The sequence below is a fragment of the Mytilus trossulus genome, chromosome 1, assembly GCF_036588685.1.
Source record: "Mytilus trossulus isolate FHL-02 chromosome 1, PNRI_Mtr1.1.1.hap1, whole genome shotgun sequence".
Taxonomy (NCBI): domain Eukaryota; kingdom Metazoa; phylum Mollusca; class Bivalvia; order Mytilida; family Mytilidae; genus Mytilus; species Mytilus trossulus.
Window position 1 is genome coordinate 99,868,481 of NC_086373.1, and position 19,325 is coordinate 99,887,805.

Sequence of the window (19,325 nt, forward strand, 5' to 3'; positions counted from 1 at the left end):
TCATTAAGGAGCTTGGTGGTGAAAAACCCATTTTGATATTAACCTGAGGGGTGAATTGGAATTGATAATGCAATTAAAACACTTTACACCCAATTATATAAGAAAATGGTGGGTAAAAACCCCAATTTGTGAATTCTTATCTGGAGCTCTGTAAAAACAAAGTGTATAATTTGTTTCGTCAGGAATGTTAGTTTATTCATGTACGAAATGTTCATATCTTTATTTGAATACTTTACCATTGTAGAACAGCAGTATTTTGATGTAGAAAAACAACTAGTTAGCAGTAATAATAAACTAGAATCAGAAACTTCTACAAATGCAGAGCTTAAGGACACATTGGCACAGCTGGGTAAGTACAGTAAGGCTTAAATTAAAATATTGTTTGTTTGCAGTTTACCGACCGACCCTTGAAAATCTTCCCGACTGTGAAAATTTTATTGCTTAAAATTTGAAGAAATTTTTTTTAATACCTCTATTGACGCGATCCGGAACTTTGGGTCCTTTCCGGAAATGATTTAAAGTCTGGGTCAATTACGCATTTCAAGTTTGGTTTTTCTTAGCTTCCAGTCAAGCGTTCATGTGAGGGCTATTCCATTTAAACATAGATCAACCCCCAGGAAGGCACTATGACAATAGGGCAGCCACCCAGAGAAGCATTTTTACAAATTTTTAAGGATTGTCCTCATCAAAACTTTGAAAAGGGCACCCACCACTAGAAGTGATTTCAAAATGCCTTCCTGGGGGTTGATCTATGTTTAAATGGAATAGCCCTGACCATTTAATGATAAAGCACATGGAAATTGTTTTCAGGTATCCATGAAGTCACGGAGGAGTACTTTACGCTGTCGTCTCGTGTCAATTTTAAGACAAATAACAAACAAAAAAGTTTATTAGTAAACTGTTTATACAGATTCAGGCACATGTAATGATGTGTGATGATATCATTGACGATGATGCAGCGGATATTCATAACTGACACGATAACCATTCTGTCTCAAACAAATCGGGTTCAGAATCTGTGGAGCCTGACTTTATGGAACCAATTTCAGTGGTTAAATAATTCGACAGCAGCTTGAAGTATGGCTTATTTTCTACAAATGGTTGTGAAGACGACAAAGATGAAACCACTTCTCCGTGACTTAAATCTTCATGGATATCTGTAAACAAGCCTGTACGGAGGAAGGGCTCATTTGAAATGTTAATGGATATAGATCATGCCAAATCAATAAGAAGCAACCCTAACTACACAAAGATGTAGAGAAAATGAATGGTTAGCTTGAAAAATAAATAAATATACTCTTCGATTGCAATGAGTATGCTCCTTTAGGATAAGGGGGGCTGCCCCACTCATTGCAATTATTCTCTTTCTTACAATATTAAATATACCCAAACTGTGTGGCCTGTGTAAATTCAATTAAAACATGTCCTTAGGAGCTATGCTGCCAATTTTTTTTATGCATTAAAAACATTTCAGTACAGACCATTTACTTTTAATGGGGTGCTATGGATTTCACCCCAAACTTTAGATTTCTTTGGTTTTCATTTAAGCCTGGCAAAAATATAACCTTATCACATATAATTAAATATTGTTAGAAATATGAAAACAGTCGGATGTCTTAGTACTTTTTTTTCAATTGAGGAAGATTCAATGGTTATTTATTTTTTTTATTAAAAATACACTCTTTAATAATTGTCTTATAAATCTATAATATATACATTTTTCTGATGAAAATACTCTACTCATGAAAACATTCTAGTCAAGAAGCATACATGTCTGAATATATTTCTTTAAAACAGTTCTAGTCATAATGACATTCCATGTTTATAAGTGTTCCAGTATTTAATAATTATACCATATTTTATGTCATAAATTGGATAATGACACTATGTTAAAGTTTCAGTTTTGGTTAAAAAGTTTTTTATCTGAAAATGCCTGTTCATTTGATGTTGTTTTTCAGCATGTCCAGTGTTTGTTGTTTTAAAATGTTTTTGTTTTTCTTCACAAGAAACTTGGTTTAGTGTAACTGCTTGTTTAAACTGTATTTTGGCTGATAAAATAAAATATTTTTCCTACCTACCGACCCTTCAGTCTGAAGGTACAGTCGGAAAACTGCAAACAAACATATTTTTAAGGTTGGCCTAATAAACCACGGTTATACAGTAATAAAACAAAAGTTTTATTATAAGGATTCACAAGGGTTTAAATTGAATGGTTAAATCAATTTTATATGTAGTTATGGTAAAAACTATGTTTTTGTCTGCAGCGGAACATTAAAGTTGAACTATTGTATCATACAAAAATATAGATTGCTTGGAGAAACTATTTATTCTATGAAAATGCCAAATATATCTACATGTACATTTAATTTGATAGCTTTTAAACATCACAAGTAAGTTCTAACAGTATGTGCAGATCAGTAATACTAATATTCTTGCAATGATTATCAAGATTATAAGTATTCAGTTTATTTTTGTATGAAGTAAATTATAAATACTTTAATATGATAATAATTTTTGAGGGCTAATTTTGCCACCAGAACAAGCCACTATAACACCAGAGAGGATCTTGAACATTCTATAATGTGTGACTGTCTGAATATGAATGTATAATGACAAGCAATAATTGATTTTGTACAGTTCTTTTACATCAATACATTCATGTCATAAATCTAATTGTACCTCTAGATTATCATTTCTTATTGAAACAATTGTTTTGTGTGCTGAAATAATCAAGATGGATGTAAAATTCTAGAAACTTCTTTCTGAAACAACAAACTGTAACAAAATACATGATATAATATTGATAAAACATGCTTTCATGTACTGTTACAACACTGTCCCAGGTTAGGGGAGGGTTGGGATCCCACTAACATGTTTAACCCAGCCACATTCTGTAAACATGTGCCTGTCCCAAGTCAGGAGCCTGTAATTCAGTGGTTGTCATTTGTACATTAGGCTGTTAGTTTTCTAGTATGAACTGTTTTACATTTGTCATTTTGGGGCCTTTTATAGCTTACTATGCGGTATGGGCATTGCTCATTGTTTGAGCCATATGGTGACCTATAGATGTATATTTTTGTGTCATTTGGTCTCTTGTGGAGAGTTGTCTCCAGGGTTTCCGCTGGCGGTCGCCATTTTCGCAATTTGCGAAAAAATAATAATATTGGCGATTAAAATTCGTCTTTGGCGAAAGAAATATATCTAACGATTTATTTTCAGCCATCTTGTTTATTTACTTTTTTCGGGTTTCTCTGACTTTACCGATCAGACAATACTCGGAATTCACCTTGAACTCGTTAAGATTTTGACAGAAAATCAATAATCAGCTGATTGCATTCATAGCTATCGACATCAAAGGGCTAATTAATAAAGGTGTTAAGTGTATGATATGACAAAATGATATGGTTAAATGGCTTCTGTCACATGTCACAAAAGGGATTGTGTTATCCACTTTGCGACGCACGTGTTTGAAGCAGAATTTTTACGCTTCCTCTCCTTCTTTTACTGATAGTCCAGAAAAGAAATTTGTTGTTATGACGAAAAAATGTTCAAAACAAAGAAAGGTCTCTGATTTAAAACTTTATCATTTAACTTTCATATAGAATGATAGATCATTGATTTAGTGGGTACTTCAAAGTCTTTTCAGTGACACACGTGTTTCAAGCATATAGTTTTGCTTTTTAACGATGGTCTAGAAAAAAAAACTGTCGTTATGAAGAATTCTATTCAACAGGTTGGCTTGAGAGTAACCCTTTAAGGTTCCGCTAAAGTCAAAATTAACTTATTTTTCAAACCAAAATTCCGACTGATTTAAGAACTATATACCCATATTATATACATCAAAATTTGCGGAATTTAGTGGTGAATCACTTAATCATAAAACTTAAGCCAAAAAATGATTGTGTAGTAAGAACTTTGCAATTTTATCCATCATTGTTTTAAAAAAATCTGGACATTAACTGAGTTCTTTATTTCCCCTAAAAATGAAGCATTAGTATCCTTAAATCATTATCTAGGGCAAGCTAAGGCTTAATATTAAAAATAATGTATAATTAAATAGGTATAAATCTATAAAGCATGATAGGCAAATTCAAAATGAGAAGCCATTTTTTCCATGTGGGAACTACTTTCATAAAAAGTATGGAGGACCACACCTGTAAAGATATTGGACATAAACATACCATTTTCAACATACAGATAGCATGGCATTAAAATTAAAACAAATTCATTGCTAAAAATATTTATTATAATAAATTTCACTAAATTCAATAACAGGATGTAAAAATATATCATATATATCACAAGTAAAAAAAGGGGGGATTGACTAGCCATAAGGTAAATATTATGATAGATTAATTAAATACATCTATTCTGTGGTTCTCTCTTTTTTTCTTAAATAGAAAATTGAACATTGAGTTTTGGTCTCTACTTTTTCAGTTTCCTCTCCTGAATAAATAGAAGAACTAAAAAAAAAACATTACTATCTTTTCCTTCAATGAGTAAGAGCAAAACATAAATTAATTTTTTCAAATTACTTTTCAGTTTTCAGACCGATTTAAATTTTGTTTGCAAGGCTATATAGAAATATACCTATATATTTTTTGGAATCCTGGTTATCAAAACAGAAAGGAAAAAATATACATGATGAATGACATACAGATACAAGATTGTAATGAGAAGAAAAATTCAATCCAAGTAATATATAAAGTAAAAGCAGAAAAAATGCAATCTAACTCACAGTAATTCAGTATTATATTTTCATCATGCTCTGAATTTAAAAAAAACCCAAAAGTATCAAATCAATAACTTTACTTTCTTTCTCTTTCTCTAGAACCATTCTGAAAGTTTATATTTGAGTTTATAAAGTCAGCAGGTTTTAAAATTTGGACAATGAAAAAGAATGCATACAGGCTATTCCAGAAAAAAAAGTAGGGGGGGGGGGGGGGGTGGAAGGCACATTGTATATAATACATAGGTGATGGGTATCAGAGCAACTTTTCTCACTATAATGCACTATAATTCTCAATTACAATTGTCTGGGTGGTGGGTGCTGACAAAAACTGTCTTCCAACTCCCCCATACATTTTTTTCTGGAATAGCCCTAAGTATAATGTCAAAGTAATGTTGCATTTCTTTTGATGGTCAAAGTATAGAAAAAACTTGGCATACATGTACTACTTATGAATTCAAATGGAGCAGTATCAAATGAAATCAATCATACACATGTTTGAGTACAAAGGACCATGAAGTGAAATAAGAATTGAAAAGTTGTGACTTTGAATATCAACCAACCATTATACAGCACACGTTGATGACTAATACTTCATATAGCTAAGGTTGTTTACAAGGTAATAGAAAACTCAATATATACACAGTTTTTAGTGTTCACAATATTCAAAAATTTGCTGTAATTATAAAAGCAACAAATCTTAGAATTACACAACTTATATCAGTAATTTTCTGTTTTTCTTCATCTAGATTGATGTGCTGTCTCTTAGACTTTCAGACATGTTTACTGTTCATTTTTCTAGTAAAATATCCTGATCTATAGTAAATCTTTACATGGAATAACCACAATGTTGTTGTCTCTTTTCTATTCTGAGCATGAAAAATTCTCTGAAACAGAAAGTAAAGCAGCTGTAGTGAATAATTTCAGTGTAAAACAGTACTTTCTTATCACAAACAATTTAGCTTATAATTTTTTTAAACATTAGTATCTTTATAAGTACATTTTGTACATGTATTTAAATTTAAAAAGCTGTGATTGGTTTACTTATATATATGGTATGGGCAATATGTAATATTTTTTAAATAAAAAACCAACAAAGTACATGTATAATAATAACAATACCAAAAAATGTATATGTTTGTTTTACTTAAATACGTTTTTCTGATTGGCTTACTGCACATCACATGGTATTCCTTAAGCAATTGCATTACTCTATAAAACTTTTCATTCATGATAACACGAGGTCCCACAAAAAGTGCACAGGTGAATTAAAAAAATGATAAAAATGTGTTTTCATGATTCTAGGTAAAAAAATGTAGCTATAAGTATTGAATGCTTCTTTTTGTAACTTCATAGGTTTGTTAAAGCGTTGACCATGTGCACATTTTTAGAATGAAGCGTGGAACTTCCGTGCTTCATACAAAATGTACTTCGGTCAACACTTCTACACCCTAATGAAGTTACAAAAAGAAGAATTCAATTCTTAAATAAAGCATCTTAGCTTGTTTGCAAGGAAAATAAAAAACTGTTCCAATTATTCAAGAGACATTTGATTTTTGTTTAGCAAGCATCAAGAATCTAACAGCTTGTACAAAAAGACTCCTTTATATTCAAAAGAGAACTTTCATGTATAAACTTACATCTTTGAACCCTAATCCATTCATCAAATCAATGAGCAACTACACTGTATCAACTGCTCATTAAAGTATATATTGTTATAACATTAACATGTTATGAATTTTAAGAGGAAAAAAGAAAGAAGTAATTATTATCAAACTGTGAACAATAATCCAAATGAGGTACATGTATAATTGTCCCAAAGCGATATAGATTTTATATAAAATTAGCAGTGCAAAACAATATCAGCTGAAGTGAAGAGATGTATTGAAATGGCCATAATTTTGGTTGATTTGTTACTACATTTCTTCATCATGTTTATTAGAAAGTTTTCAAGAAACTTCTCTGGTTTAGTTTGTAAAAAACATGTTTTTATAATTTTATAATTTATAAAAGAACTATCTCTAGATGGTTTTTTTTTCAAATATTTTCACTTTTGAATCAAAAATATCTACTTATACATATAGCTACTGTGGTCATATGGTTACATGCATATATCCAAAATAAACAATTTTATTATTTTTTTACCCATACATGCCATACCTGCTTTGTAGACAAATTCTTTATATTCTATAACTAATACTGTAAACACCAATAATACACCAAAACATCACTTAGCAGCAACAATTAGCCTCAATTGCTAATAAATATGTCAACCATTTACTCTTAACAACTCATTTGAGGCACAAGGTATAAAGTAGGGTATTACCTGAAAAGAGAAAGGTGTATATACAATGAAAAACAATGTATGGCAGTTCATACCTGTAGTAAAGAAGGCATGTTCTTTATTAAACATTGTAAATTTGGTATGTGAAATAACTTTAGCACATGCTTCAAGTGAAAAATCAGACATGGCTGGGAATTTCATGATATATACTACAACTGTACATTCTGTACTAGTATTAAAAAATACAACTGGCACCATAATTTGTTTTGCTCTATCTGTACATGTAACTCGGTTTTGACAGACTTTCACCGAAAGAGTAATACATGTAAATCAGACCTATTTAACTTAATGGTATGTCAGGGTTATCAGCTGTTCATAATTAATCTAATAAAGGTACTCAATCATGTCAATATTTTACAGTTAATCATCTACATGTATATGGCTTTGTTAATATTAAATTTATTGTTCTTCACAACTGGTCCTGTCTTCAGGACCTGAACTTTTAATAGATTTATCAGCTGAGCAAAATGAAGCAGGACAAGCTCAATCTTCTGGAGGACCAGATGTCACCCCTGGTTTTTATTGTTTGTATTGACCAAGCTTTAGTTTTGAGTGCTAATTTTTCAATCTGTTTCTAGTTTGTGCTTGTATCTTCTTACTCCCCTTTGCCATCCTTTTGAGACTGTTACTTTTTAAGACTTATGACACTGTTCTGTTACATATACATTTGTTTGTATGTTGTATCTTTGGATTTTACTTACAGGCATACATATGTGTGCTTATTCCACTGAATCTATTTTGAAATGAACAATTGATATTTTATCTTGTGTGTTCTATGTTGTGATGTTACATGTATGCTATTGTTTCAGAAAAAGGGAGAAGGTTTGGATCCATTAAAAGGTTTAATCCTGCTGCAAATGTTTGCACCTATCCTAAGTCAGGAATCTGATGTACAGTAGATGTCGTTTGTTTATGTAATATATACATGTTTCTCATTTCTCGTTTTTTTTTTAATATAAATTAGACCATTGGTTTTCCTGTTTGAATGGTTTTACACTAGTAATTTTGGGGCCCTTTATAGCTTGTTGTTCCGTGTGAGCCAAGGCTCCATGTTGAAGGCCGTACATTGACCTATAATGGTTTACTTTTTTTTTTTTGATTGTTATTTGGATGGAGAGTTGTCTCATTGGCACTCACACCACATCTTCCTATATCTATGAATATTCTTAAAAAGGAAATTCTGTTTTATCATGATTAAAAATATGTGCAAATGTAGCTCTTTGTCATGTCGACCAGATGTAGCTACTCCATGTACTTACAATTTTGTAATTACCTTTAATTTTAACTGTAAACTTTTGTAATGAGAATCAATTTAGTTATTTACACATGTCTTTTTGCTGGCTCTTTTGCTGGTTTTTCTAGACGACTGCTGTTTAGCTTTAGATACAGATGATACGAACTGAAAAATCAATGATCAAAATTAACTCAACAAAAAGTTGAAAAACAGTATAAAATAAGAGTAACAATTCAGTGAACTTTATTATTGTCATGATCATGATAATGACTAGGTTATTCATGGTCAATAACTCTCTATATGTGTAGTTGTTAGTATTAGAAGTATGACAGTCAGACTACATGTGACATATGTATATATAAAATTTCTTAGACTGAGAGCTACATTTTCAGGATTCTTCAATGGTAATATTCATATACCATGTATACAGGAAAATGTTTACATCAGCTGTACATGTATCTTTATAGTTAACTGCATAGTTAACTTACCTATGAGTCTGCATTAACAAAAATAATTTATTAATCTGGAAACTAAATTATAAATATCAAAACTTGTCCCTATATGTATATAAATTACAATGTATGTCTATATAAAATTTTCTACATTTTTACTTTTCTGAAACAGTATTTACTGACATTGGACTATTAGCTAACAATGCAGATTAACCTTCCATGTAATACATGTATATGCTTTACTTTGAAAAATCCACAAATGTTGAATTTGAAAATCTGTATTGTGTTAAATTTCAATTCCCAATCTATACAAGGGCCTGGAAAAAGCAGTGACAGCTTTGCTCAATGTTGAAAGCTGTATGGTGACCTTTTATCAAATAAATTGATAATTCTGTGTCATATGGTTTCTGATGAAGAATGGTCACGCTATCAATCATACCACATCTTCTTAATTTATCTGTTCTAAATATACATTTTAATGCTACTTTATCTCTGGAACTTACCCAAACTCCCGGTTCTCTAATGCCAGGGCTCTTCCCTTCTCTAGGACAAGCAAGTTCTGGTAGAATAGCAGAATGGTAGAAGGCGGTTAATTTTGGTAACATAACATTGTTCCATAAATTGAGGTCACGTTGGATTCTCTGAATAAATAACTGATAGGGATTTATTGTGCGTACAACAAAGTCATGAAAGTCTAGCCAGTGAAAATTTCCAACATTTAACAATCCTTGACACTGATAATAATAGTCATGATTTTGTTTCAGAAATAATTTATCTTGGCGTATCTCTAAACAAAAGTTTTTATTTGCCGCAGCTTGAAATAAATTTATAGGTTTTGAGTGGACAAGATTTTTCACTTCCAATAATCCCTTTTCGCCATTACCAACAATAACAATGCCATCAGGGCTACCAGCAAGAAACTTATGTTCATTATTGATAATTAGACCACTTGATTCTACCGTTAAAATAACATTTTCTTCTGCTTTCTTCAGTCTATATTCCTCGATAGTACTACGTTCGTGCAGAAGTCCATTTTTTGTGTGAAATGTTCCTCGAAACTTTGAGTACAACAAGTTTTTAACTAAATTCTTTACCAATATAGATGGTCTTCTTCGAATGATTTTTCCAAAATTTGAACATGTTATGCGTTTTTTCCTTTCAGAATGCCAGTTATCAGATTGAGATTGTTTAATTGTTGCAGTTGCTATTTCTTTGATTTTAATTTCAGAAATATTAATGTGTTTTTTAAGAAAGTCACTTTGCAGTACAGCTAGATCTGTAACAGGAATATCCTCTGTTACATCAATAGCCTCTGGTCCATAAGATCTTCTAGCCTTTTTGGAACAACTAATCGTTAATGATCTCATCTTTCTCTTCCAACGCTTTTGGTGTGTATCGTATTTAGCCTTATATCTAGTGCTGTTGGCTAGCCTTATATTACTACGCTCAAAATGTCGTGTGAAAAAAAATCCTGGTTGGGTAGCTGTTGTTTTTTGCCATACTTTAGGAGACCACTCTGGTCCAAAGTTCATTCGCAATCCTCCACCAAAGCACCTCCCATGCCATGAACCTCTATTGCATAAGTTATATAACTTTCCGCCGTCAAATTTACACCGTATGTGCATCCAAGATTCTGCCAGATTGGTTGTGTTGTTACCCAACAATCGATCAGCCTTTTCACTAATTTCGAGACAACAAAGTGCAGACATCTTGGATAATGTACTGTTCAACATCACTGTAATTTATGTGAGTACCTTTACGTGTCTCCTCTTGTGCCTCAATGGATGTTCCCTCTGTCCACAGTTTTACTTGGTCTTCAAATATATCTGAACTTTCATCTGGATCTTGCAGAGAAGTCAGTATACTGTCATTTAAGGTTGTGCTGGATGATAACTTTGCTTTGCAAAAATCTGAACAATTACTGTGTTTTCCAAACACATGGTGGACTGAATTTATTATATCATGACGAAGATTTCTTACTGCTTCAGTTTTTTCTACACCCTTTTCTTTCACCTCCTTTGCTCTCATTCTGATTGCGCATCTTACAGCACTAACTAACCTACAATACATAATATGGCAGGATTAATATTAGTGGAAACAATGTATTTGATCTGTTAATTAGAATTTCCCAATGAATAATGTACTGATGACACATTTAATATATCATAAATTTAATTATAATGAGCTGGTATCCATATGGTATAAAAAAAATAATCATGCAAGCACCCATATTCAACCCATATTGAACGACAAAATTATTTCATTTACTTAAATTACTCTTACTTATGGATTTTGACATACTATGAATGACAACATTATTTCATTCAATAAAATAGTTTTAATTTCTGTTGAGTGTATTTTTTATTTTATACATTTGACGTGATACTGTACGTATGTATCCCGTCATACTTTGAACCACACCTTATTTATTTATTATTATTACATTTACTGTTGAGTCTGTTGTTTGTTATATCAACTTTACGTGACTATGCATGTATGTATACCTTCATACTTTGAACGACAAAATTATTTTTATGTCTACCTGTGCGAATTTCAAACGCGCAATTTTACACCAGCAATGAAAACCATTTATTCTTTACGGGTAGACTTTATATAGATAAATTAAGCGGTATAAGAAAAGCATAATTAGTATAATACATTTGATGTATGCCTTTTTGTGCTTCTTTGTTACATTTGTTGTTTTTATAGTGATGCAAGTATGTTTGTTTTGTTCATACTTTTAACGACATAATTATTTTTATGTCTACCTGTAGGAATTTCAAACGCGCAATTTTACACCAGCAATGAAAACCTTCTTTCCTTTACGGGTAGACTTTTTATATACATAAATTAATTGGTACAAGAAAAGCAAAATGAGTATGTTAAATTTGATGTATGCCTTTTTGTGATTCTTCGTTACATTTGTTGTTTGTATAGTGATATTAAGATAATAACACAATATTGACTGCTGTACCAATATTTTTGACATTTTTACTCTTTGAGTATGTTTGTTTTGTTCATACATCATTGACAATGTAATGGAATTTGATGCGACTGTCATACAAGTGAGAGGTTTAGCTAGCTACAAAACCAGGTTCAATCCACCATTTTTTACATTAGAAAATGCCTGTACCAAGTCAGGAATATGACAGTTGTTATCCATTCGTTTGATGTGTTTGGACTTTTGATTTTGCCTTTTGATTTTGGATTTTCCTTTTTGAATTTTCCTCGGAGTTCGGTATTTTTGTGTTTTTACTTTTTATTCAAACAACTCCATTGATGGTTCCTTCACGAATCTCTTATTCACTATATATAGATAGCAGTAGAAAGAATATAATGTACTTGTACTTCATTCTGTGAGGTATTATAATAATAAAAGAGAGTGTGTTTTATTATGTTTAAAAGCAATCTTCACAGTATCATGAGTATGGTGTGTGGTTATATATATATATTTAAATTTGAATTTGTTAAACAAATCATGCACAAACAAAAAAATACATTCAATTATTTTAAACTAAAGTTATTATCAGGAAACCAATGTGTTTTTCAGATAATGCCGAGGACGAAGATGATTACAATGATTACTTGGAAAATTGTAATCAACTACAGCTGATTAACAATTACAATTACCCCAAGTCTGGACCACACCATACCATCCAAAATAAATTTTTTCTCTTGTATATAAAACAACTCATTAAGATTAAGCATGAAATGTAATTCAGTGCCTAATTCTTGGTGAATGTTATCCTGCTTACTCTCATATATACATCTATGCATGCAATACTAAATCAGGACTATATATCTCATACACGTACAAATATTGAAGTAATTGCAAGTTCAGACTTTAAACTTGACCCAAGTCAGAAGACCTTAATATTTAGCATGTTTAGCTATATATATATATATATATAGGTTAGTGACCTAATTTCGGGTTAGAAGGTTGCATATATTTTATGTCAGATAAATCAGCATGCATGAGTAAATAATTTTGTGTTAAAGTAACTGAATTTTGACCTCAGACCTAAAACTAAGCAAATGTGGGAGCTGAGGATTAAGGTAATTTGTAGTAGAATATACTTTAAAAATCTCTCTTCCTCAATCAACAACAACAGCTATAAACATGTGAAGGAATATATTATAGGGTAGGCCACAATCTGTATGTATGTTCCTGTCCCCGGTCAACTGTAATTCTGTTTTTGTTGTTTATTGCTGTGTTACATATTTGCTTTATGTAAGTTTTTTTACATAAATAACTAAGGCAGTTGATTTTTGTTTGAATTGATATAAAGTTGTTATTTCAAGGTCTTTACTAAGTACAAATGTAACTTTGTTGTATGGGCATTGCTCATAATTGAAGGTCATACAGTAAACTATAGTTTTTAATTCCTGTGTCATTTGGTCTATTGTGCAGCGTCATAAGTCTCATTGGTCATGTTAGCAATCATACATCTTCTTTTTTATAAGTGTATATCATGTAAATTGAACATTATCAATATAAACTGTGAATTTGTTCATGACCAGAGAGAAAAAAAAATTTTGCTCCCTGTTCATACATTTTTTTACATATATTCATATGTTTATTTTTTTAATACTAAAGAGCATTTGTAATTTGTTGATATTTCAGTGACTAACCTTATTCTAACATTCTTTGTCAAATTATGTCTTCCCTTGTAAATAGGGTTATCTGCAACCAGTTTCTCCAGATTAGACCTATAACACTTGCAAATGTGATTTGCACATTCTTCTTTGGTGACATATCTACCCCATACTGGAACTTGCTCACGGATGTTTGAAAAAACAGAGGAATCTCCATCTCCTGAAAAATATAATACATTCTAATTATCATTCACCTAATTTGAGTATTTAGTGAAAGAATCAAAGCAAAATGTATTACACAAAATATACAATATTGATTAACACTGCATCAGAAAATAGTACTCTGACCTTAGTATTTTTGTTACATGTACCACCAAATTTTTTCTCTCTTCACTTTTGTTTTCTATCTAATATATTTTCCTTCAATTATTTGAAATGTCCAAATATTTTCAATATAGGATAACAGCCAAATACATTTTGTTTTAAGCTACATGTAGTATGACCGTAAGACCATGACATACTGTGCGGATGGGTACATGTATATGTTTTCCTGATAATGGTATTTGTAGAAAATTTTTAATTTCCTTGCCCCAAGGCTAATTCAATGTTGATGATGTTGAAGAGGAAACCAGAATTCTCATGATCAGTAATTGAATAAGTTATCTGCTTTTTTGCAGTAAAGATATTATGAAGAAAGATCTAAAACATGGGAATCCCTGTTTATAGCTTACAAATGTACAAAAAATGTATACAATATATTGTGGTATAACATGTATAATAATAGTATACATATTTTTTATAACAAATTTTTCATACACGTAAATAATTCTAGTCACTGTGGTTTGCTTCATATCAATTTCAGTAATTTTTTTTTTTATTGTAACAAGACTGTTCAATATGTACATTAATAAGAGAGTTTTATAATCCATCATAAATCAGTTGTACAAATTGAAAGGTGTATTCCTAAACACTCTTTTAATGTGATTGATAAAAAATTGGATACAAAATATATAGTAAAAACATGATAAATTTCTGCCATCAAAAATTGGTTGACAATGTATAAGTCAGATAATTTATATTAAAAATTTTTTTACAGTTGTAATTCATAACACACCTAATAGTCCTTAGGGCGTCAGGATTGACCAAAGAAAGACCTATTTACAAAAAGTCTTTCATTGGATCAATCATGACCCCATTTAGTGAGTTATACAAATAGAAATGCCAGTTGTCATGGTTGTTCAAAACCTGGTTAAAAGGTTTTTTATGTTGTTGTTTTTTTTACTGTTCCTTAGTACAAATATGTAGTACATGTATATATGTATTTAGGCCATAATAAATAATAGGTTTGTTTGCCCAAACGCTACCTACCCAGAAAAAAGCTGCCTACTCAGATTCTTTTATTATCCTGATTTGAAATCTGATACTACAATTTCTTTTTTTTGAAAAAAAAAAGAAATTGCCTACCTACCTACCCACTGTCTCAACCTTGGGTAGGGTTTGGGCAAACCAAAATATTTTTAATTGTGGCCTTATAGATCTTATTTGCACTTGCACTTACCAATAACCCTCATATAACGCAAACCATGTTTGCTTTCAGCCTGTTTAAATCCCTCAATAATAATGTCTGATTCCATCGACTGGCTATCATGATTCCAGTTTTTAAAGCAAGAATGTGGCTTAACAGATTCTTGTCTACTTTCAGCTGAATTGCAGATATAACAATACCTGTTACGCACACCAATATGCAATAGTTTTTTTTGTCTCTTTCCCTATTATGATAGCCACACCCCCAAGCGCATTATAACTGTGTTTGTGAGTTCTCTTGGACCATCCTCCATCCATAATCACAGTAATTGATGGTATCTCATTGTGAAAATCACCTTTCTCAATAGCTATTTGGCGCTCTTCTTGACCAGCTTCTAACATACTCTGGTCAAGAATACTACTCCACCACTTTCCTATATCATGTTCAATGGCTGAAAATGTTGGTTGTGAAATACCAGGTGAATTAAGTGTACTCAAAATTTCATTCAAATGGGAAGGACCATTTCCAGTGGCAATACTCCCCCAAACAGCTCTAACATTGACATCATATCTCCTGCTTTCTGGTAGTTTAGGACTTGTTTCAAAATTAAATTTCTTATTGCAACCCTTACACTGCACAGATAAAACACTTGCTAAACCTAGAGATCTAATTTCAGTCTGCAAACTCAATGGAGATTCACCAATTGAAGCTAATTGTATGGCCTTCAAACACTGACATGCATGCATTGTGATGGAAGTTACATGTGATTGCAAGCATTCTAGATTAACAATACGATATCCATTTTCACTTGTGTCCAACACCTTTCTAATTTTAAGTTTAATAGGTGGCCTAACAGTACAACCAGTGTCATCAAAGAGTGTATGTTATATAAAAACAGGCTTCTTATCAATTGTCTTCTTTGAAACAGTTTTCTTAATTCTCTTGACACATAAAGAAATATTTCTAGACTTTGAAGATGTGATACGCTTAACAATCTTGTATTTTGGTCTTCCTGTATATCTATCACTGCGTAACCGCTTATAAATGCCTACAGATTTTCCAAATATTCTCGAAGATTTCTTTTTACTACCCATACTGAAGTTTCACATGTGCATGTATAACTTTAATCAAGTGGAGACAATTCAAATTATCTCCCTTCGATTTTTATATGGATAATATAGAGGATTTCACTTGGGGCCCTCCATATAATTTCGTGTTGGAAACATAGGGTTTTAATTACTATTTTTTAGTAACTGTATACACAAATAACTATTATTTAGGTTGTTTATCATCTCATTTTCGTTGAATAGTAAAAATAATGTAGTTTGGAAAAAAAAAAATTCAAAACATTACCTCATGGCTGACACGACAGATCAGTTAAATTATTTGGTTTTAATCGTCAGATCTTGTTGCGATCTTTGATACAACATAATTTAAGGGTTAGAACCAACTTGATTGACAAGTATGTGTTTGTATTACCTGTAAAAATATGTATTTCTTCTGATAATTGGTCTGTTTACGTCTTCGCGGTCAAAGATCAGCTGATTAACTTAAAACCGGAAATCGTTGCATCGAAAGTTATCGGTAGCAAAAGTAACAAACAAAGATGTTTCATGAACGGAAAATATTCCCCAAAACATTGAAAACTATTTGTTGATTAAAATAAACTGAAAATAAAAAAAAAAACTACCAATGTTCAAGTAAAACAAAAATACGAAAGTGCGCAATAATCTACTTTCACTTTCACTTTCCACCAGCATCAAAAACAGATAACAGTGGTCAGAATAAATCTCAAATATGTCCTCACGCTACCCAAAAAGTGCACTTATTAAATGCTGGTCGATGGTTACATATCACATGTGTATTTAACAACAAAGGAAAATAATAATTTCTTATTCGATCTCTCGTATGCAAACGAAATTGTAGCATACCGTGATCTTCCAAAATGGCGTGGTCAACAACAGCGAGACACGAAGGGAAAATCAACACATCTCTTAAAATTCGCATGTTTAGTTAAAAAGAGTTTCCGCTTGCCCTCAATAGAAAACTTGAGAAACACCATATGCGTATTATATAATGTAAAGTCATTCTGGTAAAGGTGTGCATTTTTTGGAAATTTTACATTTTATTTTCAAATAAAATCGAAGCTAACACTACTTCTATAAGTAGCCACAATTCATAAACACGACAGACAGAAAGCCTGTTTAAACTTTTGAAAGTATGAAAAATTTCTAGGTCATATTCCTCATACTTAAGGAATGATTGCTTGGTGTTTGTCCCTCTATTTTTTACTGAAATTTGACTTAAGCGGAACCTTAATGTAATCATGGTAATGACTACACCTTACACGAGCTATAAATTCCAAGTGATAAGATGCTGAGTTTTGTTGTAAAAACCAATTCTTATTTAGAGGGGCTGGAAAAAAGGAAAATTTAAAAAAGAAAAATATATTTGTATTACTTAGCGAAAAAAATATTAAAGTGGCGAAAAATATATTGTTTTGGCGAAAGAGGTGGCGAAAAAAATAGTTGACCATGGGGAAACCCTGGTTGTCTCATTGGCAATCATTCCACATCTTCTTTTTTTATTTCATGTATATAATACAATACATTATTAAGAAATTGAATTGAAATGATGATATGAATTGTTGTACAGAGAAAATACACCATATGATGTTTTACAAAGAAAGCAACTTAAAAAAATGTATGTTTATGTCAATTCTTTACACAGAACAAAAATACAAAGAAGTATCAGAGAAATTCACAGAGCTTGGAGATACACAAGAAGGAAGCCTCACATCACAGGTAAATATGAAGATGGCAAAAAAATCAGTTATTCTTGATCCAGATCTGTATTATGGTTTTGTTTTAACTTGATTTTAAAAATATTTTCTAATTTTTTTAGATTCTTTGATCATGTTGGATGTTTTCCTTCAAATTAAAACGTGAATAAAAATGTTTTTAAAAAAAAAGTTTTCTTAAAAAAATAGCATTTCATGCTTACAACATGTACAATATTGTTCAGAATTACCACAAGTACTTTTGTGTATATTTTTCTAGACATTTTTTTTCATTTATAAGCTTTCTTTGAAACACTGATAGCATATAATCAACAATATATTCTGACATAAATAAAAAAAGAAATTTGTCATGTGTTATACATATGTTCATATTTTAATTAGTTGCAACTTACAAGATCCAATGAACAGCTTGAAGCAGAGAAAAGAGATCTTACTGTGTTATTGGAGAAAAAGAATAAAGAATTAGACCGATTAAATGGTATATCAATTTTATACATTTATCAAGATAGCTATATATGAAATTCATACACTATTCGATGATAATCATAGATTATTGTTGATCATCTAAACGAGATTCATATTCTCGCTTGAGCCTGGACGGTCAAGGTGAGAAAGGCACAATCGAGTTGAGATTATCAATGATAACCTGTTTATCGCTATTTTTCCTATGACAATGTTGTCAATTTCATTACCAATGCCACGTGCCTGCTTAGTTTCTAGCGATAATTTTCTATCTCAAGTGAGTAGCATGAAATGAAAATTATCACCAAAAAATCAAAGGAAAAATGCACAAAATAGCGATAATAAGATAATGTGTCAGATTTTTTCAAATGATGTTACATAATTGGATACATTAAATGTTGTGTCAAATGGACACACTTACCATACATGCCATATCAAATTAGTATTCTGATAATCCAATGTCATCTAGCACAAATTAGAAATAAAGCAATGTTATATGTATTATAATGGTATTATTAAGTATGACATTATTTTGTAGATGAATGGAAAGATTTCACAGAGAAGTTGTCAAAGGCTAACACAGCCAAGTTTGAAGCACAAGCCAAGTTATCAGACATGCAAAGTAGTATGGTTACCATAGAGGTAAACATAGAGAGAAAAAATATTTTTATGACACCCATAAGAACATGCATATAGGTTTCATTTTGTATGGATAGGACAATTTATAAAACATGGGATCCAAATGGAGCTACATTGCTGAGTTTTAAGAAATAATTCAAAGTTGAAGTAAAATGAATTATTAATAATGAATATCAAATGTTAATTTTAAGCTTTTCTGAAAGAACTGTGGCACAATTGAATTAACATATAATGATACAAAAGAAAATCTGATATTTTGGGGATAGTAGGTTGAAATTAATGCATAGTAATGAAGGGAAAATACAACATAATCTTATTGTAACGTAAATAAATAATTTCTCCATCCTTTTGTGAGGACATTTACTGCTCCAATACGTATTTCTGTTAACACAAATTGTAACTGTTTTATATAAAATAAGGTTAATCATAAATAGAAAAGATGATGTATGATATACATCAATATTAAAGACAGATGCAGTCCACCAAAAGACATATTAAAGTCAACATACACTCTATAACCATAGGCTAAGTTCTAAATCACCCC

The 19,325-nt window shown here is 31.1% G+C and overlaps 2 protein-coding genes across 5 annotated transcripts in view; one reads left to right on the forward strand and one right to left on the reverse strand.

Moving 5' to 3' along the window:
* LOC134693574 (nucleoprotein TPR-like) overlaps positions 1–19,325 on the forward strand; it is an 80,801-nt gene that overhangs the window by 2,947 nt on the left and 58,529 nt on the right. For both annotated transcript variants that reach the window (XM_063554419.1, XM_063554426.1), the window contains exons 2-5: positions 245–349; positions 17,611–17,684; positions 18,062–18,158; positions 18,681–18,784. In XM_063554419.1, coding sequence (XP_063410489.1) covers positions 245–349; positions 17,611–17,684; positions 18,062–18,158; positions 18,681–18,784 — 380 coding nt within the window. The remainder of the gene's footprint in view (positions 1–244; positions 350–17,610; positions 17,685–18,061; positions 18,159–18,680; positions 18,785–19,325) is intronic.
* LOC134693560 (uncharacterized) lies at positions 3,760–17,193 on the reverse strand. 3 transcript variants are annotated; one of them, XR_010102419.1, is made up of 6 exons: positions 16,360–17,193; positions 13,392–13,575; positions 9,263–10,818; positions 8,347–8,472; positions 6,890–7,055; positions 3,760–5,616 (listed from the first exon to the last, which is right to left on the reverse strand). XR_010102419.1 is itself a non-coding variant. In XM_063554407.1 (5 exons), exons 3-4 carry the CDS (start codon positions 10,490–10,492, stop codon positions 8,386–8,388), a joined length of 1,317 nt encoding a protein of 438 aa, XP_063410477.1. In that variant the 5' UTR covers positions 10,493–10,818; positions 13,392–13,575; positions 16,360–17,193; the 3' UTR covers positions 3,760–5,616; positions 8,347–8,385. The 3 variants fall into 3 exon arrangements, 1 of the variants encoding a protein (XP_063410477.1); XR_010102420.1 differs by lacking the exon at positions 16,360–17,193 and adding an exon at positions 14,914–16,325; XM_063554407.1 differs by lacking the exon at positions 6,890–7,055.